Source organism: Oncorhynchus masou, chromosome 15, assembly GCF_036934945.1.
Source record: "Oncorhynchus masou masou isolate Uvic2021 chromosome 15, UVic_Omas_1.1, whole genome shotgun sequence".
In the NCBI taxonomy this organism is placed as follows: domain Eukaryota; kingdom Metazoa; phylum Chordata; class Actinopteri; order Salmoniformes; family Salmonidae; genus Oncorhynchus; species Oncorhynchus masou.
Genome location: NC_088226.1, coordinates 46,054,495 through 46,074,045, shown reverse-complemented (window position 1 = coordinate 46,074,045; position 19,551 = coordinate 46,054,495). Strand labels below are relative to the sequence as shown.

General features: G+C 41.3%; 1 protein-coding gene across 6 annotated transcripts; it reads left to right on the top strand.

The window, feature by feature from the left end:
• Positions 1-5,517: 5,517 nt before the first annotated feature.
• Positions 5,518-17,774, top strand: LOC135556321 (DCN1-like protein 4). 6 transcript variants are annotated; one of them, XM_064989418.1, is made up of 11 exons: positions 5,518-5,630; positions 10,644-10,714; positions 11,145-11,184; positions 12,066-12,153; positions 13,148-13,248; positions 13,842-13,912; positions 14,103-14,194; positions 14,436-14,544; positions 15,093-15,197; positions 15,305-15,407; positions 15,509-17,774. In XM_064989418.1, the coding sequence occupies exons 4-11, from the start codon at positions 12,083-12,085 to the stop codon at positions 15,562-15,564; spliced, it is 708 nt and encodes a 235-aa protein (XP_064845490.1). In that variant the 5' UTR covers positions 5,518-5,630; positions 10,644-10,714; positions 11,145-11,184; positions 12,066-12,082; the 3' UTR covers positions 15,565-17,774. The 6 variants fall into 6 exon arrangements, with proteins under 6 accessions (XP_064845490.1, XP_064845489.1, XP_064845488.1 ...); XM_064989417.1 differs by lacking the exon at positions 5,518-5,630 and adding an exon at positions 8,936-9,023 and having other exon boundaries at positions 13,148-13,236; XM_064989416.1 differs by lacking the exon at positions 5,518-5,630 and adding an exon at positions 8,936-9,023.
• The last annotated feature ends 1,777 nt before the right edge of the window (positions 17,775-19,551 follow it).

The window sequence follows — 19,551 nt, the reverse complement described above, 5'->3', positions numbered from 1 at the left end:
GTCAAAAGTAACTTAACAAAGGATGTGTTGACTGAGATTTCCTCCAGGACCAGGCTTGCCCAGCTGTCAGGTCTGTTGACTTTTCAGTAAGGTGTGGCGCCGTCACCACAGAAATCCACCATGTACAGCAGACATGAAAAATAGCACTGTAACGCATATCGTTTTACTTCCGCTTATGTTTTGTTAAACAATTGGGTTGATTATTAAACCAAATTGGTTTGGGTAGGGTCTGCCGGCTGTAGTCATTTGTCTTCTTCATGCTGTATGCTCCATATTTCCAAAACTCAAAGCATGGTATTTGGGACAAATCATTCGCTAAACCCTAAACCTCAACTAAATCTTGTAATGCTAATTTGGTAACTGAGCAAGCTGAGGAGACAACTGCTTGGAGTAACCCTGGATTGTAAACTGTAATGATGAAACATTGATACAACAGTAGCTAAGATTGGGAGAAGTCTGTCCATAATAAAGAGCTCTCTGCATTCTTAACAGTACTATCAACAAGGCAGGTCCTACAGGCCCTAGTTTTGTCGCACCTGGACTACTGTTCAGTCGTGTGGTTAGGTACCACATACAGAGGGATTTAGGAAAATTGCAATTGGCTCCGAACAGGTCAGCACGAACAGAGCTAACATTGATAATATGCATGTCAGTCTCTCCTGGCTCAAAGTGGAGAGATTGACTTCATCACTACTTGTATTTGTGAGAGGTATTGGCATGTTGAATGCACCAAGCTGTCTCTGGCACACAGCTCGGACACCCATGCATACCAAACAAGACATGCCACCAGAGGTCTCTTCACAGTCCCCAAGTTCAGAACAATCTATGGGAGGCGCACAGTACTAAATAGAGCCATGACTACATGGAACTCTATTCCGCATCAAGTAACTCATTCAAACAGTAAAATTAGATTTAAAAAAATAAATAAAAAACAGATAAAAATACACCGCATGTAACAGCAGGGACTGTGAAGCAACACAAACATAGGCACAGACACTCTACAAACACATAACATATGCACTATACACACACATCCACATGGATTTTGTGTTGTAGATATGTGGTAGTAGAGTAAGTGCCTGAGGGCGCACACTTAATGTTGTAAAATCTTTGAATGTATTGCAATGTTTAAAAAAATAAAATGTATAACTGCCTTAATTTTGCTGGACTCCACAAAGGCCGAAGCTACAAATATGCTAGTTTTGTTTGGATAACAGACATACAAACACACGTGTGTGTGCGTGTCAAAGTAGACAAGTCCAAGTGGTTTTCACTCAGTCAATAAACATGCCCTGCTCAGCTCAGGGTTTCTGATCGTTCTCTCTCTGCTGGAGTACAGAGTAGAGCTGTGTTAACTTTCATAATTAATAGAGAATATAGCAAAGCCATCTAATCTGTTCAACAATGCTGCTATGGCAGGGACTGCTACATGGTTTCATCCTGAGTACACAAACTTGAACACAAATCAACAAGGTATTTGACTGAGGTAAATACTCTTTATTTTTTGTAAAACTACACACACAATCATTTTGTCAAGTCCATTTGCACTGCATCCTGTAGCAGAGACAGTGTCAAGAAGCCGGTTGAGCCATTTAGTAAAACAAGAATGGACCGAGACAACATAACAGTAGCGTCTATGCATAAACACAGGAACAATACTGACTGGGGAAAGAGCTTAAGGGAGTGCCAGATATAGAGGAGGTAATAAATGAGGTAATGTGGAGTCCAGGTGTGCCTCATAATGACGTGCAGGTGCACATAATGATTTATGTGCAGGTGTGCCTAATGATGGATCCCAGGACCGGTGGTTAGTTAACTGGCCTCCTCTAATTCCGGAGGGGAGGAGCGGGAGTATATGTGACATCCCCTGGATTGGACTCCATAAACTCACCAACGTTAGCTTTATTTATTACATTTTTCAAAAATCTTTTATTTATGTATTATCCAAAACATACGATATACTTGCAGTGAAGCCACTCAACAACCACATCACACCAGTCATCCAACAGACTTCCAATCAGACGTTAGCTTTATTAATCACTCACACCAGCACACACCATTCATGTGCCTTAACTTTAACATACATGATAATCCACTGGCATGTTAAGGTTTAAGCCACGATAGCTGATATCGTATTTACATACAGGTTCAGTCTACCTGTCACCCATGAAATGCTAAAATCAACATGTATGCCCATTTGTTTATCCAGCATCTGCCACCATTTAGGCAGGGAGCATCAACTCCACTGAGGCCAACAGTCCCTTTAAAGTTGCGGAAAAAGTCATGTGTGACCATGTCACCATAGAAACCAGGTTTCCACAAACAGTATGGACTCATGACTCACCTGCTAGTTTTGGGAATGGGCCAAGTTTCTTTAATGCATATTAGAAAGTGCATGTTTGTTTGTGTAACAGCAGAGCGGTAATTCCAATATTACTTTTGTAACCCCCCCAGTGACAGCCATGCTTCCCAGAGAGAGGGGAAGAGCTGAGAGGAACATGAGGTTAGTAGTTGTCATACTGTATTATTTGTTGGCAGTTTGGTTGATGTTCAGCTTTATTTACATCATACCTTCTCACTGAACTTCCACTGTAATGGAGATCATTAACCCCTTTGGTGACTGATGGTCAGAAAACAAGACATTAAAAAGGTCCGAAGTCCTCTTGTGAACAAACCCTTTGAATACGGGCAATTATACAAAACCACAGTATTTGCAGACTACTGTTCATCTCTGAGCAGAGCAAAAAAGGAATGAGAATGAAAGAGGAAAAGAAAGACATGCACATAGACACACACACACCAGGTTGCCCCCCATCATCAGTCACCAACAGCGTCCAGCAATTTTCAGGTCTGAGATGGTTTGGAATGCAGAAGTTAGAATGTGAAAACATGCCATTTCCAGGGAAAGAGGCTTGATTAAATTCTCAGGTCATTTTATATCAATTTTACTTTTGAAAAATATATATTTATTTTAATAAAATACCAAATATGTTGCTGTAGTTCATCTATAAATCCTAAAAATTGTATATTATTTGAAGTTTACATTAAACTATAATATTTATTAGGTACAAACAGTGTCTGTGGACGTCTCATTACCGTAACACTTTTTCTAGTTCCTGTAAAAATCTGTTTTTAAATATAGTTTTATTCACCCCCTTCAGTAGGCTAGTTGGCACCCCCTCCAGGTGTCGCTTGTATTCCCCAGTGTATTTATCCCTGTGTTTCCTGTCTCTCTGTGCCGGTTCGTCTTGTATGTTTCCAAGTCAACCAGTGGTTTTCCCATTCACCTGCTTTTTGCGTTCTCCTTTTTCTAGTCCTCTCGGTTTTGACCCTTGCCTGTTACTGGACTTTGTACCCTCCTGCCTGACTGTTCTGCCTGCCTTGACAACGAGCCTGTCTGCCACTTTGTACCTCCTGGACTCTGATCTGGTTTGGATCTTTTCGCCTGTCCACGACCATTCTCTTGCCTACCCCTTTGGATTAATAAGCGTAAGACTCCAGCCATCTGCCTCAGGTGTCTGCATTTGGGTCTCGCCTTGATAGAGATACAATTGTGATGAGACATAAAGTATATCTGGGGTAGGGTATAAACAATTTCTAGAGTGTTGAAAGTTTCCGAGATCACCGTGGTCTCCATAATTTAAAAAATATGGAGCTACCCAGACTCTGCCTAGAGCTGGCCGTCTGACCAAACTGAGCAACCGGGCAAGAAGATGACCAAGAACCCACTGACCACTCTGACAGTACTACAGATTCCTTGGCTGAGATGACAGAACCTGTCAGAAGGACAACAGTCTCTACAGCACTTCACCAATCTGGGCTTTATGAAAGTCCTTAAGCGGCCCAGTCAAAGCCCAGACTTGAATCCCATTGAAAATCTTTGGAAAGTCAAGAAGATTGTTGTTCACTGCTGCTCCCCATCTAACTTAACAGAGCTTGAGAAAATGTCTAAAATCTTTGTCATGATAGGTTATTGTGTGTAGATGGGTGAGAAGAAAATATATTTAATCAATTTTCAATTCAGGCTGTAACACAAAATAAAAGGGTATGAATACTTTCTGAAGGCACTGTTTAAACAGGTTTGTTGTTTAGATGTGTAGGCTATGTGTGGTACACCACCATGGTCAATACCTCTATATCAGGAGTTCTCTTCCTTGTACCTAGTCTTTGTTGCTACACATGTTTCAATTTACTCTTGTTTGTTCCTCGACTACACTGTCCTCCTCACTTGTCCCTTTTTCAATAAATACTGCAGAGGCCCTAGTCTCAAATTCTCTGTGCTATGCCAAACAGTACCTAACCTGTAACGGCTAATTCAGCTTCACATTAACCCGTTAAAATCTGCTAGCTAGGGCAGGTCCAGAGTACAAAGACCTGCTGTGGTCTTAATGAGTATATCATTTAATGTTTCAAAAAGAACTCAAGAAAATATTACAAACAGTATGTATAGTTGAAGTCGGAAGTTTACACACACCTTAGCCAAATACATTTCAATACAGTTTTTCACAATTCCCGACATTTAATCCTAGTTCAAATTCCCAGTCTTAGGTCTGTTAGGATCACCACTTTATTTAAGAATGTGAAATGTCAAAATAATAGTAGAGAGAATTATTTATTTCAGCTTTTATTTATTCCAACACATTCCCAGTAGGTCAGAAGTTTATATCCACTCAATTAGTATTTGGTAGCATTGCCTTTAAATTGTTTAACCTGGGTCAAATGTTTTGGGTAGCCTTCCACAATCTTCCCACAAGAAGTTGGGTGAATTTTGGCCCATTCCTCCTGACAGAGCTGGTGTAACTGAGTCAGGTTTGTTGTCCTTAAGCCATTTTGCCACAACTTTGGAAGTATGCTTGGGGTCATTGTCCATTTAGAAGACCCATTTGCAACCAAGCTTTAATTTCCTGACTGATGTCTTGAGATGTTGCTTCAATATATCCACATAATTTTCCTCCCTCGTGATGCCATCTTTTTTGTGAAGTGCACCAGTCCCTCCTTCAGCAAAGCACCCCCACAACATGCTGCCACCCCCCATGCTTCACGGTTGGGATGATGTTCTTTTCAGCTTCCCCCTTTTTCCTCCAAACATAACGATGGTCATTATGGCCAAACAGTTATATTATTGTTTCATCAGACCAGAGGACATTTTTCCAAAAAGTATGATGTGCAGTTGCAAACCATAGTCTGGCTTTTTTATGGTGGTTTTGGAGTAGTGGCATCTTCCTTGCTGAACGGCCTTTCCGGTTATGTCGTTTATAGGACTCATTTTACTGTGGATATAGATACTTTTGTTCCTGTTTCCTCAAGCATCTTCACAAGGTCCTTTGCTGTTGTTCTGGGATTGATTGCACTTTTCGCACCAAATGACGCTTATCTCTAGGAGACAGAACGCGTCTCCTTCCTGAGCGGTATGACCGCTGTGTGGTCCCATGGTGTTTATACTTGCATACTATTGTTTGTACAGATGAATGTGGTACCTTCAGGCGTTTGGAAATTGCTCCCAAGGATGAACCAGACTTGTGGAGGTCTACATTTTGTTTCTGAGGTTTTGGCTGATTTCTTTTGATTTTCACATGATGCCAAGCAAAGAGGCACTGAGTTGGAATGTCGGCCTTGAAATACATCCACAGGTACACCTCCAATTGACTCAAATTATGTCAATTAGCCTATCAGAAGCTTCTAAAGCCATGACATCGTTTTCTGGAATTTTCCAAACTGTTTAAAGGCACTGTCAACCTAGTGTATGTAAACTTCTGACCCACTGGAATTGTGATACAGTGAATTATAAGTTAAATAATCCGTCTGTAAACAATTGTTGTAAAAAATACTAGATGTAGATGTCCTAACCAACTTGCCAAAACAATAGTTTGTTCACAAGTAATTTAATTTGTGGAGTAATTGAAAAACAAGTTTTAATGACTCCAACCTAAGTGTATGTAAACTTCCAACTTTAACTGTATGTAATATGCCATATACTTTGCTTTCAAGTCACATGACTCTTGCCACATTGCTGTTGTCACACAAGGACAACTATACATCAAAGAAATATTTGAGTCACTGGGAATAAAGTCCAGCTCAGTAAATGTAAATGATTTGGGTGTGCCAGCCTATTCTCATTTAGGTGTTGTCCTCGGCTGTATTTACCAGACTGATTACTAGATTGCAGGTGTTATCGCCCTCTTGTGGTCTTGAATGGATCTGATTGGATACATAGGGTCTTTTATTGTTTATTACTCTGAACAAAAATATAAATGCAACATGCAACAATTTCAAATATTGTACTGAGTTACAATTCATATAAGGAAATAAGTCAATTGAAATAAATTCATTAGGCCCTAATCTATGGATTTAACATTACTGGGAATACAGATATGCATCTGTTGGTCACAGATACCTTAAAGAAAAGGTTGTGGCGTGGATCAGAAACCCAGTCAGTATCTGGTGTGACAATTTGCCTCATGATGTGCGACACATCTCCTTCGCATAGAGTTGATCAGGCTGTTGATTGTGGCCTGTGGAATGTTGTCCCACTCCTTCAAGGTCTGTGAAATTTCTAGATATTGACACGAACTGGAACACGCTGTCGTACACGTTGATCCAGAGCATCCTGAACATGGTCAATGGGTGACATGTGTGGTGAGTATGCAGGCCATGGAAGAACTGGGACATTTTCAGCTTCCAGGAATTGTGTACAGATCCTTGCGACATAGGGCCATGCATTATCATGCTGAAACATGAGGTGATGGTGGTGGATGAATGGCACGACAATGGGCCATTCATCCTTGAAGGTCGCTTTAGAAAATTTGGCTGTACATCCAACCGGCCTCACAACCGCAGACCACATGTATAACGTTGTGTGGGTGAGCGGTTTGCTGATGGCTTATGGTAGAGAAATTAACATTCAATTGTGTTGTTAACAAAACAGCACATTTTGAAGTGGCCTTTTATTGTCGAGCATAAGGAGCACCTGTGTCATGATCATGCTGTTTAATCAGCTTCTTGACATGACACACCTGTCAGGTGGATGGATTATCTGGGCAAAGGAGAAATGCACACTATCAGGGATGTAAACAAATTTGTGTTCAACGTCTGAGAGAAATCGTTTTTTTGTGCATATGGAAATTGGCTGGGATCTTTTATTTCAGTTCATGAAACATGGGACCAACACTTTACATATTGTGTTTATATTTTTGTTAAGAGTAGTTAAGTTCCCAGTAAGCTACAGTGGTTACTCTAAGAAATATTTCACATATGATTCCAAGAATATTTGAAGCACAATTGAAATATGAATACTAGAAAGTACAACCCCCTCCCATTACATGACTTAACCTGCTTATATTATCCTATGTTGAGGCAGAGATATATGCTGTATCTATGATGAGGGCCTAAAATATCTCCCTCTGACTCATTCACCGTTCTGCTATCAGAGGCGTCCAAGTGTTGGTGGCCTACCCTGCTGATCTTTATTTACAGGAAACAATGAAGTGTTGTAGATATGTCATTGTTTACCCAGGTTTGCAGTTTCATTTGAAAATCACAGAACAACATATGTCCTTTTGACTAAAATGTGTGTGTTGCTTTATTTGTCCCATTCTAACCCATTAATCCAGGTGACAATTCATTATGTTCTTATTTTCCCTCTAGTGAAGCACTGTAACTCAATCTGTATTGACCTCTCAGTGCTCTACCCCTTAGTAAATGCCTCCTCCTCCTTAAACCCCTCTTGTGAGAACAGGATGTTTTCCCTGCAGTTCTGGTATGTGACTGGGAGATCCCCACAAAGGCTACCCTGTCAAACCCATCACTATAATGTCCTTATATAGGCTGACCTATTCCAGCAAACTAACTGGCTGCTCTTATGTGGAATCAAGCAGCGCCTATTCTGCAAAGGTAGCTATGAAATGTAAGTCCTTTGAAATGAAAAGTACATGGCTTTTTAAGTTCCATACATTTATGAATTTGAGGCCAGGCACAGAATGTTACAAAATTGAGCTTTACGCATTATGCTTGTCAAATATGTTGCAGAAACATGGGATGTCAGAATATCATTTTGAACTTGAGACAAAAAACAATTCATTCAGATGGGGAACAATAAATAAAATCACGCCCTTCTGTAAACAACAGTGTTCTGTGTAACCAATTGTATTTTACAACAAACGTAGTTGCTTATGACTGAAGGGAATTTTCACCATTCACAAAGCGTATTGGGAGGTTCCTAATGCGTGAACCGGCCAATGAAGGTCCATCGTGGGTTGGTTTTAGTTCTTGCACGAGGAAATTCCGATTAGTGAGGGGATTCGATTAATGCTCAGGGCTTCCCCGGGTGAACCGGCTTAGCGTTGATTGCGTCCATTTGGAACCGGGCTGCATCCCGGGCATGAGCCGGGTGCTCCGTTTTGGCCGGCGGAGAAGTCGGCTCAAAACAAAAGTGACTTCGGGTCGTGGAGTATGATTATGTGTTAACACATGCAAAAGTGATTGATTAAGATAAAAACGCTTTATCTGCCGTCACAATGAAAACCAGTTTGAAAATTCGAGCATATATTTTATGAAAAAAAAATAGATATATATTTTATGTTTCTGAACGATGCTGCACTGTTCACAATATGACTGAGCGGCGCAGATTACTGTTTGATTTGAAAAGAGCGTGCCTCGCTCACCGGTTTCGCCCGGTCACGTGTTGGGCCATAGTTCGGTTCAAACCGAGGCAGCTTAATCGAACTCTCCCATTGCATACGTAGGTACTTTTCCTAGCCAATGAACTTCAGCGGTGGGATGGCCTGGTTTGGAATTTTGACCTCTCACGTTCACCCAAAGGAGGGTCCAAATTCTTTGTCTTCAGATTTCATACTTGACACCAGAGACAGCCTATTATGAAGGAGTAGGGGTGCGGCTACTAGGTTCCTTGTCCACCCAAATAATCTGTGGGCATTGGTTATGTTGACATGTCCCGCCTACTGGCCGGTCTGCGGACTTCACACAGGCAGTTGTGTGTTTCATAAAAATGCACTCTGATGCGGCAAGTAAGTAGCTATAGTAGTGGCTTTTGGTGTGTTTAGGCTCCTCGTATTGATAACTTACGTAACAGCGACCGGATCTATTGCATCTATCTGTTTACCTTTAGATTTAGCTGTTAATCGAGTGTCAAATAGAGGTATGTGCAGACTATCTGTCTATTGCCATTCTCTTTGTATTCTCATTCTCTTAGTGTTGTCTTGGGGCGCAACAAAGGGACTGTACTGTGTTATTGCTGAATGTACGCACTTTTTGTTGACTTATTGTTAGGACAACTAACGTTGCAAAGGCTACTATTCGGTTGAATACATCAGCTAAATATGTAATTATTGTCGACCTATTATACTGCTATTTTGTCGCTTATTTACGGACGGGAATGAAGTGCTACTGCAAAGCAAGTTACACTTGGAACAATGTTGTGTAGGCTAAATAGGTCAGTTTTCCAGTCAACTGCGGAAAATTACAGAGGATGAAAATTGTGACGCAGTTCTGTAAAATATATTTCTATGCTTGCTGCAATAGAGCTGGCCGACTGCGCGTCATATACATCAACTGTTGCAAGAGAACCATAAGATACTTGCATGCACTATTCCATAGGATGTAACATTTTTGTATCGATATAATATGCATTCATCAGTTGGGGTGAGTGTCAGGAGAGGGGTGCAGAATGAAATGTTAATTTCTGAGGGCGGGAATTGTAGTCTAATTCCACTCTCCATTGATCAAGATCTTAGAGCCTTGATCCAGGAAATGGACTACAACAACCATAACGTCTCCCTGTACTCTCCAGATACTTTGTAAACTCTGTGCAAGTTGTGTGTCTGTATTGCTATTTTAAGTAGTCTATTCAGTTAGTGCTATCATGAGGTTCGGCCATTCGTTGATCTAGGTGTGTGAGCGTTTTGACTAAAGAAACGGATTAAAAACGAAAATGACACTTCGTGAGCGCAGATGAGGAGATTACATGTTTTATTGGATAGGCCATGTCGGCGTGGTGTTTAATCATAATCGACAACTCTACTTTTTTGTCTGGCGTTCTGTGAACCCTGTTACGTTTGAATGCAATCCTCATCTTTCAATCCTGCTCATGATCTGACTGTAGACTACTGTATTATATTACTGTATTCTAATGTATCTACGTAGCTACAGTCCTTCAAACCTATTTCTTGTTGGTATTATGCCTACTGAACGATTATAACTGCTCAGCATAAAAATGAACATTTTATTGTCAATCCCATCACGATGAAAGGCATTGATTATGTGCAGTTATGGCTGTTTGACATCACTATTTAGTCATCCCAACTACTTTGATGCAAATTATGAAGGTGATTAAGATGGTTACATGCATACCTTCTCATTCCTATTGGCTGAATGCAAAGATGTGACCCCTATGACAGAGGGAGGAGCATGATGATGTAGGCAGGCTGTGGGTAGCAGATGGTGAGTTCTCCCAGCTATCAGTGCCCTGGGAAACCTATATTTCTGTGAGAAGGTTATGTTTCTCTGAGAAGCAGATCATTGTTTAATATTGCCTACTGTTGCTGTTGCGTGTCTGTTCCATATCTAATGCATGTGAGGTAGTGGTGTTACATTTAGAGATGTGCTGAAATGTACTTTTCCTCCTTTAGATTTTCAGCTGAACTCCCATTTTTCTACACTGGCCAGCATCCACAAAATCTACCACACCCTGCACAGGCTGGTAAAAGCATTTTGCCCTCATACCATTATGTGTTTTTCATGTGACATATGAGTACCAGCCAGCTGTTCCAACGGTTTACATTATGGAGTTACTCTGGCAAAACGCTAAGGATTTGATCATGGACATTTACCCCTATCTACAAATGAATCCTAGTTATTAATGAGTTATAGACATGGATAGATTTTTCTATTCCTGGATGGATACTTAAAAGGGATTAATTCATCCTTCCTCTCATCCTATTTCTCTCCTCCCTCTCTCTCTCTGAAATAATAACTGCATCTCTAAAGGTTACAAGCTTGAGGAAATGAGAGCGCAGGCCTCCCCTCACACCCTTCCCTTGCTCACTGCATGCGAACGCCGGTGCTGCTGTGTGTGTGTGTGTCTCTTGGTGGGGGTTGCCTAATATAGTTCCATTTATCTCTCCACTCAGAACCTGACGGAGGACGTTGGACAGGACGGTCACTCCACAGGTACCGACCCTGCCTGCACCTTAATGCAGACCCACATGACACTTACTAGCTAGGTTTCCATCCAATTGGCGGCAGGTTTTAACACAATATTAGCATTTTCCCACCACATATGCGTTTCCATCTAATTGATTAAAGGCTGTGCCTGATGACGTAGTGCACATGAAAATTACTTTTGTTGTTAAATTCCCATGTACCAAAAGAAAAAGACAAGTTAAATGGGTTTCTATTGAATTTTATACCCTACTGATTGTTTTGTCACAATCCTTTTGGTTATATAGCGAATGTTTCCACTCTGGCCTTGTCAAGTTCGCTCTAGCCAACAGCTCACAGATACAGTGCGGGTATAGCCTACATGATGAGATTATTATGGACAAAAAGAGCATGATTATATTTATTTGTCAAATGGCAGTCAAGCATCGATCATCATGTCACCAGAATAAGACCTTCCATATTTATTGAAAGGAGCATCAAGCTCATCATCGTGCTCTTTCACCAACCTGTGAAGTGCATCATAACGTATTTAATCTGTAGTCTAACTGCATGCTTTCCCAAGTCGTAGTGGGAGGACTACACAACATATCATCGCGTGACTCCCAAGTTTACTTCGATGTGATGGTTATTTGTGCATAAAGGCATTTCCATGGCCATTTCTCACATAATACATTTTACCGACGCAAAAAGATCCCACCTTGTCTAGCGTGTTTTGTTTTGTCGACATTTGGAAAGTTTACCGACAAATTTGCTGTTTCCATCACGGCCTGTCAATACATTTTCTATCTGACATGTATTTACTCGCATAAAAAGGTTGGATGTAAACCTGGTTGCTGTTCTCTATATCTCTCGCCTCACTCTCTGTCTCTCTCGTATTGTGTTTCTCTCAGCCTGCCGCTCCAGAGCCATGCCTCCGAGGAAAAAGAGGAGACCCACTACTGGAGATGATCTGTCAGCTAAGAAGAGTCGCCAGGACAGGTACTACCAACCAGCTACACCAACGAATGCATCAGTTACATCAGGTTTTACACAATAAGAGGAATTCTATCCGACTTATTTAGATTCACTAATTCACTCGTGGACAGGCTACAGATACAGTGCGGGTATGTGTCAAAAGACGGGGTTGACTAACACCTCCATCACACCGACACCAGAAGTACATTCATTTCCAAATAAACGCTGTGTTTGCCTTGCAGCATTACCTTGCGGAGGCAGTTGCAGTGCATTGTTTTTGGTCTATATATCCAACGTATGCATCAAATTGTACGCGTCTGGCTTGACAGAAATAGTAGCAAAAGGTGGATGTTGAACTTTTGTTGCACACATATCCAGTTAAACATGTTTGGATTGCATAATAAAAATGCTGTGTCATTTAATTACAAAGTGTTGATGCAAAGACGCTGTCAGTCTGATCGAGGCATAGCAAATAACAGTTGTTCATGTGCGCAAGTTTTTGTCACTGGTTATTTGAACAAGTCTTGGTTTAGCGGGTGTGCGCTTCTTATTGAAATTCGGGAAGGGGAGGGTACGTTTGACCCATAGCCTTGCAGAGAGAGGTGGGTGGAGCCACCCTGCTTTTGCTCCTCAGTCTAGTATCTTATTCCTCATACATCTCCCCCAGAACCTAATCCAGTATGTTACGCAATTGCGTGCAATTTTTGTTCTGGATTTTCAACTGTTCACTGAAACGGTATGCATGCGTGATGACACGTGATTTGTCTCCCCAGTGGATTTGCATACTTCATTGTCAGCTTAGAAATCCAAAAGAGCAGCAAGAGGACTTTCCATCACATAGCTCATCCAATAGTTATTTGTCAGGATTAACTTTTTTCTACATCGTAGTGTTTGATATGCTCCTAGACGGTAGGATTTTAGGTCACACACTGTATTCCCAGCACCCGCAGTAATGTGTGAAATATGCTGGGTGTGCAGTGCCGTAGATTGTGTCTGAATGGTCTTTTTCAAAATGCAGTGTTTTTAGAAAACATGAGGCACCACAAATCCGAGAGGAAGAGACCTTCTCCAGTAAAAGATGTCTGGAGTGGTTCTATGAGTACGCAGGTGAGACTCAAGGTTTGTAAATATACATTTTGCAATTCTCTATCAGTTTATATAAGCACACTGACCATAATGGTGTAAATACCTTTGTTACTTTTAGATTTGGGTTTTCATGTCATAGTTGAATTGTACTGTGTGAGAGCTGTGAATCGGGCATCATTTATTGCTTCATAAAGGATGTCTCTTGCTTGCTGAAATGATGTCATAGATTAATGTTTTGTGTTTGTCACCTGCAGGTGGGATAGGGTCATAGAGAATTGTTACGTATGTATGTACGCATTGTGATTGTAATTTTTGCTGTGATGATGTCAGAATACTTTGTTACCTCATTCTATGTCATAGAATTCTATGACATCATAACAATAGCGATTACAATCATAGTTTTCGTGATGCGATGTCATAATAGGGACTGCTTTGACCTCCACATTATGATATCACACCATGTAAATATAATAGAATCTCTATGGTTGTGATGTCATAGCTTTGTTGTGTCTGTGGCATACTATGCTGTCATAATATCAGAGATTAATCCTATGTGTTTGTTTCTGGTAGGAGTGGATGATGTCATAAATAATGGCCCTGTATATATATGTGTGTATCTTTGATAGGCTGTGATGATGTCGTGGGGCCAGAGGGAATGGAGAAGTTCTGTGAAGATATTGGAGTGGAACCAGAGAATGTAAGGATGGCTAGTCATGTCTATGTAGATGGGTGACATTTGTAATCCATCCACATGTGCATGCACTTGGTGGTTATAGTTGGGTACAGCTCCGTTATTCAGAGATGGCACAAAGATGAAAATGACTCATTGGAAAGTAAACATCTCATTGTGTTATAGCATGTGAGTGTATGCTGTTCTTTGTGAACAGGTGGTGATGCTGGTTTTGGCCTGGAAGCTGGATGCCCAGAGTATGGGCTACTTCACTCTACAGGAGTGGTTGAAAGGCATGGGCTCCTTGCAGTAAGTCTCTGCTCTCAGTTTGTGTGTTTTACTGCACGTATGTTATGTGTGTCTGTCCCTACAGTTTGTCCTTTTCTAGCTGTGCCATGTACACAATGGTGCTGACCCCAGACCGGGTTTATAGACTGCCTCTGTCTGTATAGTCTACTTTATATTCAACTGTCTGTTTTATAGTCAACAGTCTGTACTCTGTCAGCCGGGACTCTAGTCTGTCTCTAACTTGTCTCTCTGGCGTTGTCAGGTGTGACTCCACAGAGAGGCTGAGGAACTCCCTGGACTACCTGAGGTCTGTCCTAAACGACACCACCAACTTTAAGCTCATTTACAGATACGCCTTCGATTTTGCTCGGGTGAGTGAGGCAAAGCCGCATCTGCAGTATTCTCACTAGATTTCCTCTGACTGGGATATTTATTCCCTGGGATATGACTGGTATATTTATTTGTTGATGTTTAGATTCAACACATGAAAGATGACAGACAAAGATGACAGACAAATACAAAAACTATTACTATTTGTAGAAATAAACACAAGGAATAAGTGACGTCAGGTAGGGAAGTACGTCTGTGCTGTCAGCTCTTAGTTTTGAGTGTGTGAAGATAACTTTCTTATTTGTCTTGCATGGCTGAAGCTCTCATCATGAGTACTGCTCTTTCTATTGAGTCAGTCATATTTGACCCCTGACTTCTGAGACATCTGTTAGGGCTCTATTCAATCTGTAAAGCTGAGTCATTAGACTCCGCGGAATAAATGTAAAGGTCATTTCCGTTTGAGCCGACATATTTACAGGGAAGGCAGTCTCTGCTAAAGCGGGAACACTGCCTTTAAATTTCAGTTGCGCTGTAAAGCTGAATTTCCGTGACACTGATTGAATAGAGACCTTCATTTCTGATTTTGTAGGAAAAGGACCAGAGGAGTTTAGACCTGAACACAGCCAAATGCATGCTGGGGCTTCTCCTGGGGAAGACGTGGCCACTGTTTCCTGTATTCAATCAGTTTTTAGAGGTATGGTGTCTAACTAACCTGTGTAACATTCAACTTGATACCGTACATACAACATTTGACACGGTTTTGTCACTATGTATTGACTGCCTGTCCTGTCTGTCATTCAGCAATCCAAGTATAAGGTTATCAACAAAGACCAGTGGTGCAACGTTCTAGAATTCAGCAGGACAATCAACCTAGACCTCAGTAACTATGATGAGGATGGAGCCTGTAAGTGGACACATACACACACACACACTCACTCATTCCTCTAAGTGGTACAAGGGATCAGTGCTCTAACGTGATCCTTCTTTTCTCTCTCCTTTTGTCAGGGCCCGTTTTGTTGGATGAGTTTGTGGAATGGTACAAAGAAAGAGAGATGTCATAGCATCAGGTAGACTGCAACAAAACCACATTATAATACAACGACGATGACAAACGGCTATGAGAAAACTAAAAACAAAGAATACAAAATGGGAGAGGTGCTTGTCAGTGATGGCAGGTGGCGCATCCAGGTAATGATAGCGATATGGTTTGGGGGGAGGGGGGGGGGTTAGGTGCAAGCCGCTCTGGCGAGATTAGGATGTAGGTCACCATGGAGACAAAAACCCTCTCCAGGTAATGATCCCTACCCATGTTACATTGTGGGTAATCACACGGCGAGCCCCAGTGGCGTTGCGCCCCCTCACTGTGATGTCATATTGCTGCGTGTTAGGATATCGTGTTCTCATGAGTGGCTAAATGGTTTTGTGTGTGCGAGAGATCCACTCTTGAACCCTTTGCTCCCGTTAGGAGGAATTAAACTAAATCCCTCCATTTTTGAACGGTCGGTCTTAGTCTTAAAAACAAGGTCATTTTGACCCGGTCACATTTGAATATTGCATATCCGTGCTTTGAACTTGATCTGTGCTTGACTCTTTATAACCTACAGAACCCATCGTTTCTATCAGTTTTGTCCTGTTTGGGTTGAATTGGAATTCTTGAAGAAGCACACTGTCAAATGGCTGAGTGTTACAGTAGTTGGTCTTTTAGTCATGGTCATTAAAGCTGTTGTTACAGGTGGATGATGACACCTGTACAGTTTACTGTGATGAAGTCATTTGTGCCAGTGCTTTTTGAGCCCCTTTTTTTCCATCCTTAGTCTTACTGTGATACCAGCCTGTGCTAAAGCTTTGTAGCCCCCTGTGAAGGCTTCAGATTACCTCATACCACAACAACTAACCAATCAGCAGTGCTGCTTATTAACTCTTATTACAGTGCAGTGGTCAGTCATTAGTGGACTGGCCAGCATTCATTGGTTATGTGACCAATCTATGTTTCTAAGCTGTAGGTTTTTAAGAGTTTTCTGTGCCTCTTTAACAATTTATAGAAGTCACTTTACTTGCACCCCACACACACACACACACACACACACAGTGGTCAGGGATACGTTCAGGATTAAATTAGACTGTTTGGCCTAAGTTGCAAGTTAAAATAGAAACGTACCTCTATTTTGTCTTCATATCTGGCATATTGCTTTGGTCTTGTCTTCTGTTATGTCCACTTAACATGTCCAGTTTAATCCATATTACTAACGAGCCTCTCTCTCTCCCCAGTACTGAGAGTGTTATAATTGGAAGACTGTTTAAGGCCTTTGAGGAATAGGTTGTGTAGGGTAGGCAGGCTGTACATTAAGGGGAAATCCAATCCCAGCATGCATGCATTGCCATGTATCATTCAAGAGGTCTCAAAACCATGGACACTGACGGGTTAGATTTAGAACCCGGTGGTGATGTAATGGTGTTCTTTTTGCCTAGCGTAGGGCTAATGTTCTTGTAACACATGTCAACTTTTGTCTCTAGCTGTGATGTGACGCTCAATTGTCATGAGAGTGAAACCTTGCATGCATGCTCTCCATCAGAGCCATCTGCGAATGGATGAGATTTTTTGAATACTTATTTTATTGTTGTTGTTTTTGTACAGGAATTTGTGCAAGTGTTTTTGTGCTTCATTTGATATCCTTGGTCATGTTGTCTTAACGCTTTATGAAAACCATGTATATTCAGAGCTGGAACACACATGCAACCTCATTTGGGGAAGAGGAGTTCCATCCTGCATTTGCCCAACCACTCCCTTCTAACACACACACACACACACACACAGAACCACACTGTTAGTCTCTCAAACACATTGACATGAACTGAAATTAACAAAAGTTCGAGAAATTGGACACGTTTTGTGCAGTGTTGAAGGTGTGGTGTAAGAATGGTATCCGGTCATATATCAATCATTTATTGGTCAAACCCAATGGTCTGAACTAAAGCATGTACAGTAAATGGTTCAATTTCTGAAGTAATAAGAACACATGATAGCTTCACCTATCAGTGATCCATGATGCTTTGACTGTCAGTAATCAGTGTATTTGTGTATATTAGGTTTTGGTAGGAGATGGAGCTAGTTTCTAAACGGCTCACTAATCATTTGCACAAAGTCTAATTCAGATGGTATTCTACATTGGTATTGCAGGAGGAAGAACAACTTTGTCCTGACTGTATGTACAGTATGTATGTCTGTTTTCACTGTAACCTATCTCTCCGTATAAATGGGTTTATTAACTTATCGTTGTCTTTCATTTTTGCTTTGTCATTTTCCTTTACAGAACGGTTGTGAACAATTGTTGTCAAAGGATGTTTCATTCTGCGTTCCTAAATTGCACAGGATCATATTTGGTCCCTCTACTGTAGGCCTAATGTATTTTTGTTCTGACTATTGCATTACCACAGTAATAACTACATGTGCAGTGTGTGCACCTTATTATTCAGGTATCCATAGAACAACAGAGACAAAGGCATCACAAACACAGTTACTTTCTTTACAGGTTTATTTATGATGCATACCAACGTGGTCTCAGAGCATTTCGTATGATATGTTATGAATTTCAATTCATACGATATGTTACGAATTCCAATTTGTTGTGGCTAACGTTAGCTAGGGGTGGCTAATGCTAATGTTAGCTAGGTTAGGGTTAGGTTAAAGGGTTAGGGAGGTTAGCTAAAATGGTTAGGGTTACGGGAAGAGTTGGCTAATATTTTAAGTAGTGGCTAATTGGCTAAAATGCTCAAGTTGTCCATGATGAGGTTCAAACACATAACCTTTGGGTTGCTAGGTGTTCACGTTCTATGCTTACCCATCCACCTGACCAACCACCCTCCTTTTGTACTCCCTGACGAAGGCCATGTAGCTGAAACACGTCGTTTTTTTAAAAAACTTTGTTTCTATTGAACATTCCATACAAATAAAGAAATTTTAATTAATTATATGAAGAGTGCCTTGGTCCTCCTTTCTTTTTGATGACCAATTCACCCCTTTTACCAAAGAGCACCTTCTGTCTACCAAAATGTACTATTGTGTCCCTTAGTAGCGCTTCCCTTCCTCCTTTTTATTTTTGATTTAAGTAACCTATCTTATGTAAACATACCAAACATAACATACACTACATGACCAAAAGTATGTGAACATCTGCTTGTCGAACATCTCATTCCAAAATCATGGACATCAATGTGGAGTTGGTCCTCCCTTTGGTGCTATAAGAGCCTCCACTCTTCTGGGAAGACTTTCCACTAGATGTTGGAACATTGCTGCAGGAACTTGCTTCCATTCAGCCACAAGAACATTAGTGAGGTCTGGCACTGATGTTGGGCGATTAGGCCTGACTCGTAGTCGGCGTTCCAATTCATTCCAAAGGTGCTCGATGGAGTTGAGGTCAGGGCTCTGTGCAGGCCAGTCAAGTTCTTCCACACCGATCTTGACAAACCATTTCTGCATAGACCTCGTTTTGAGTACGGGGCCATTGTCATGCTGAAACAAGAAAGGTCCTTCCCCAAACTGTTGCCACAATTTTCTAGAATGTTATTGTATGCTGTAGCGTTAAGATTTCCCTTCACTGAAACTAAGGGGCCGAGCCCGAACCATGAAAAACAGCAACAGACCATCATTCCTCCTCCACCAAACTTTACAGTTGGCACTATGCATTGGGGCAGGTAGTGTTCTCCTGGCATCCGCCAAACCCAGATTCGTCCGTTAAACTGTCAGATGGTGAAAGCGTGATTCATCACTCCAGAGAACACTTTTTTTGGCCATGGAAACCCATTTCATGAAGCTCCTGACAAACAGTAATTGTGCTGACGTTGCTTCCAGAGTCAGTTTGGAACTCGGTAGTGTGTTGCAACCGAGGTCAGACGTTTTTTACGCACTTCATCACTCAGGGGTCCCGTTCGGTGAGCTTGTGTGGCCTACCATTTCATGGCTGAGCCGTTGTTGCTCCTAGACGTTTCTACTCCACAATAACAGCACTTACAGTTGACCGGGGAAGCTCTAGCAGGGCAGAAATTTGACG

Coding starts and splice junctions, on each gene's coding strand:
- LOC135556321 (XM_064989416.1), top strand. Junction 13,913..14,102: donor TTGGAGTGGAACCAGAGAAT/GTAAGGATGGCT, acceptor CTTTGTGAACAG/GTGGTGATGCTGGTTTTGGC. Junction 14,195..14,435: donor AAAGGCATGGGCTCCTTGCA/GTAAGTCTCTGC, acceptor TGGCGTTGTCAG/GTGTGACTCCACAGAGAGGC.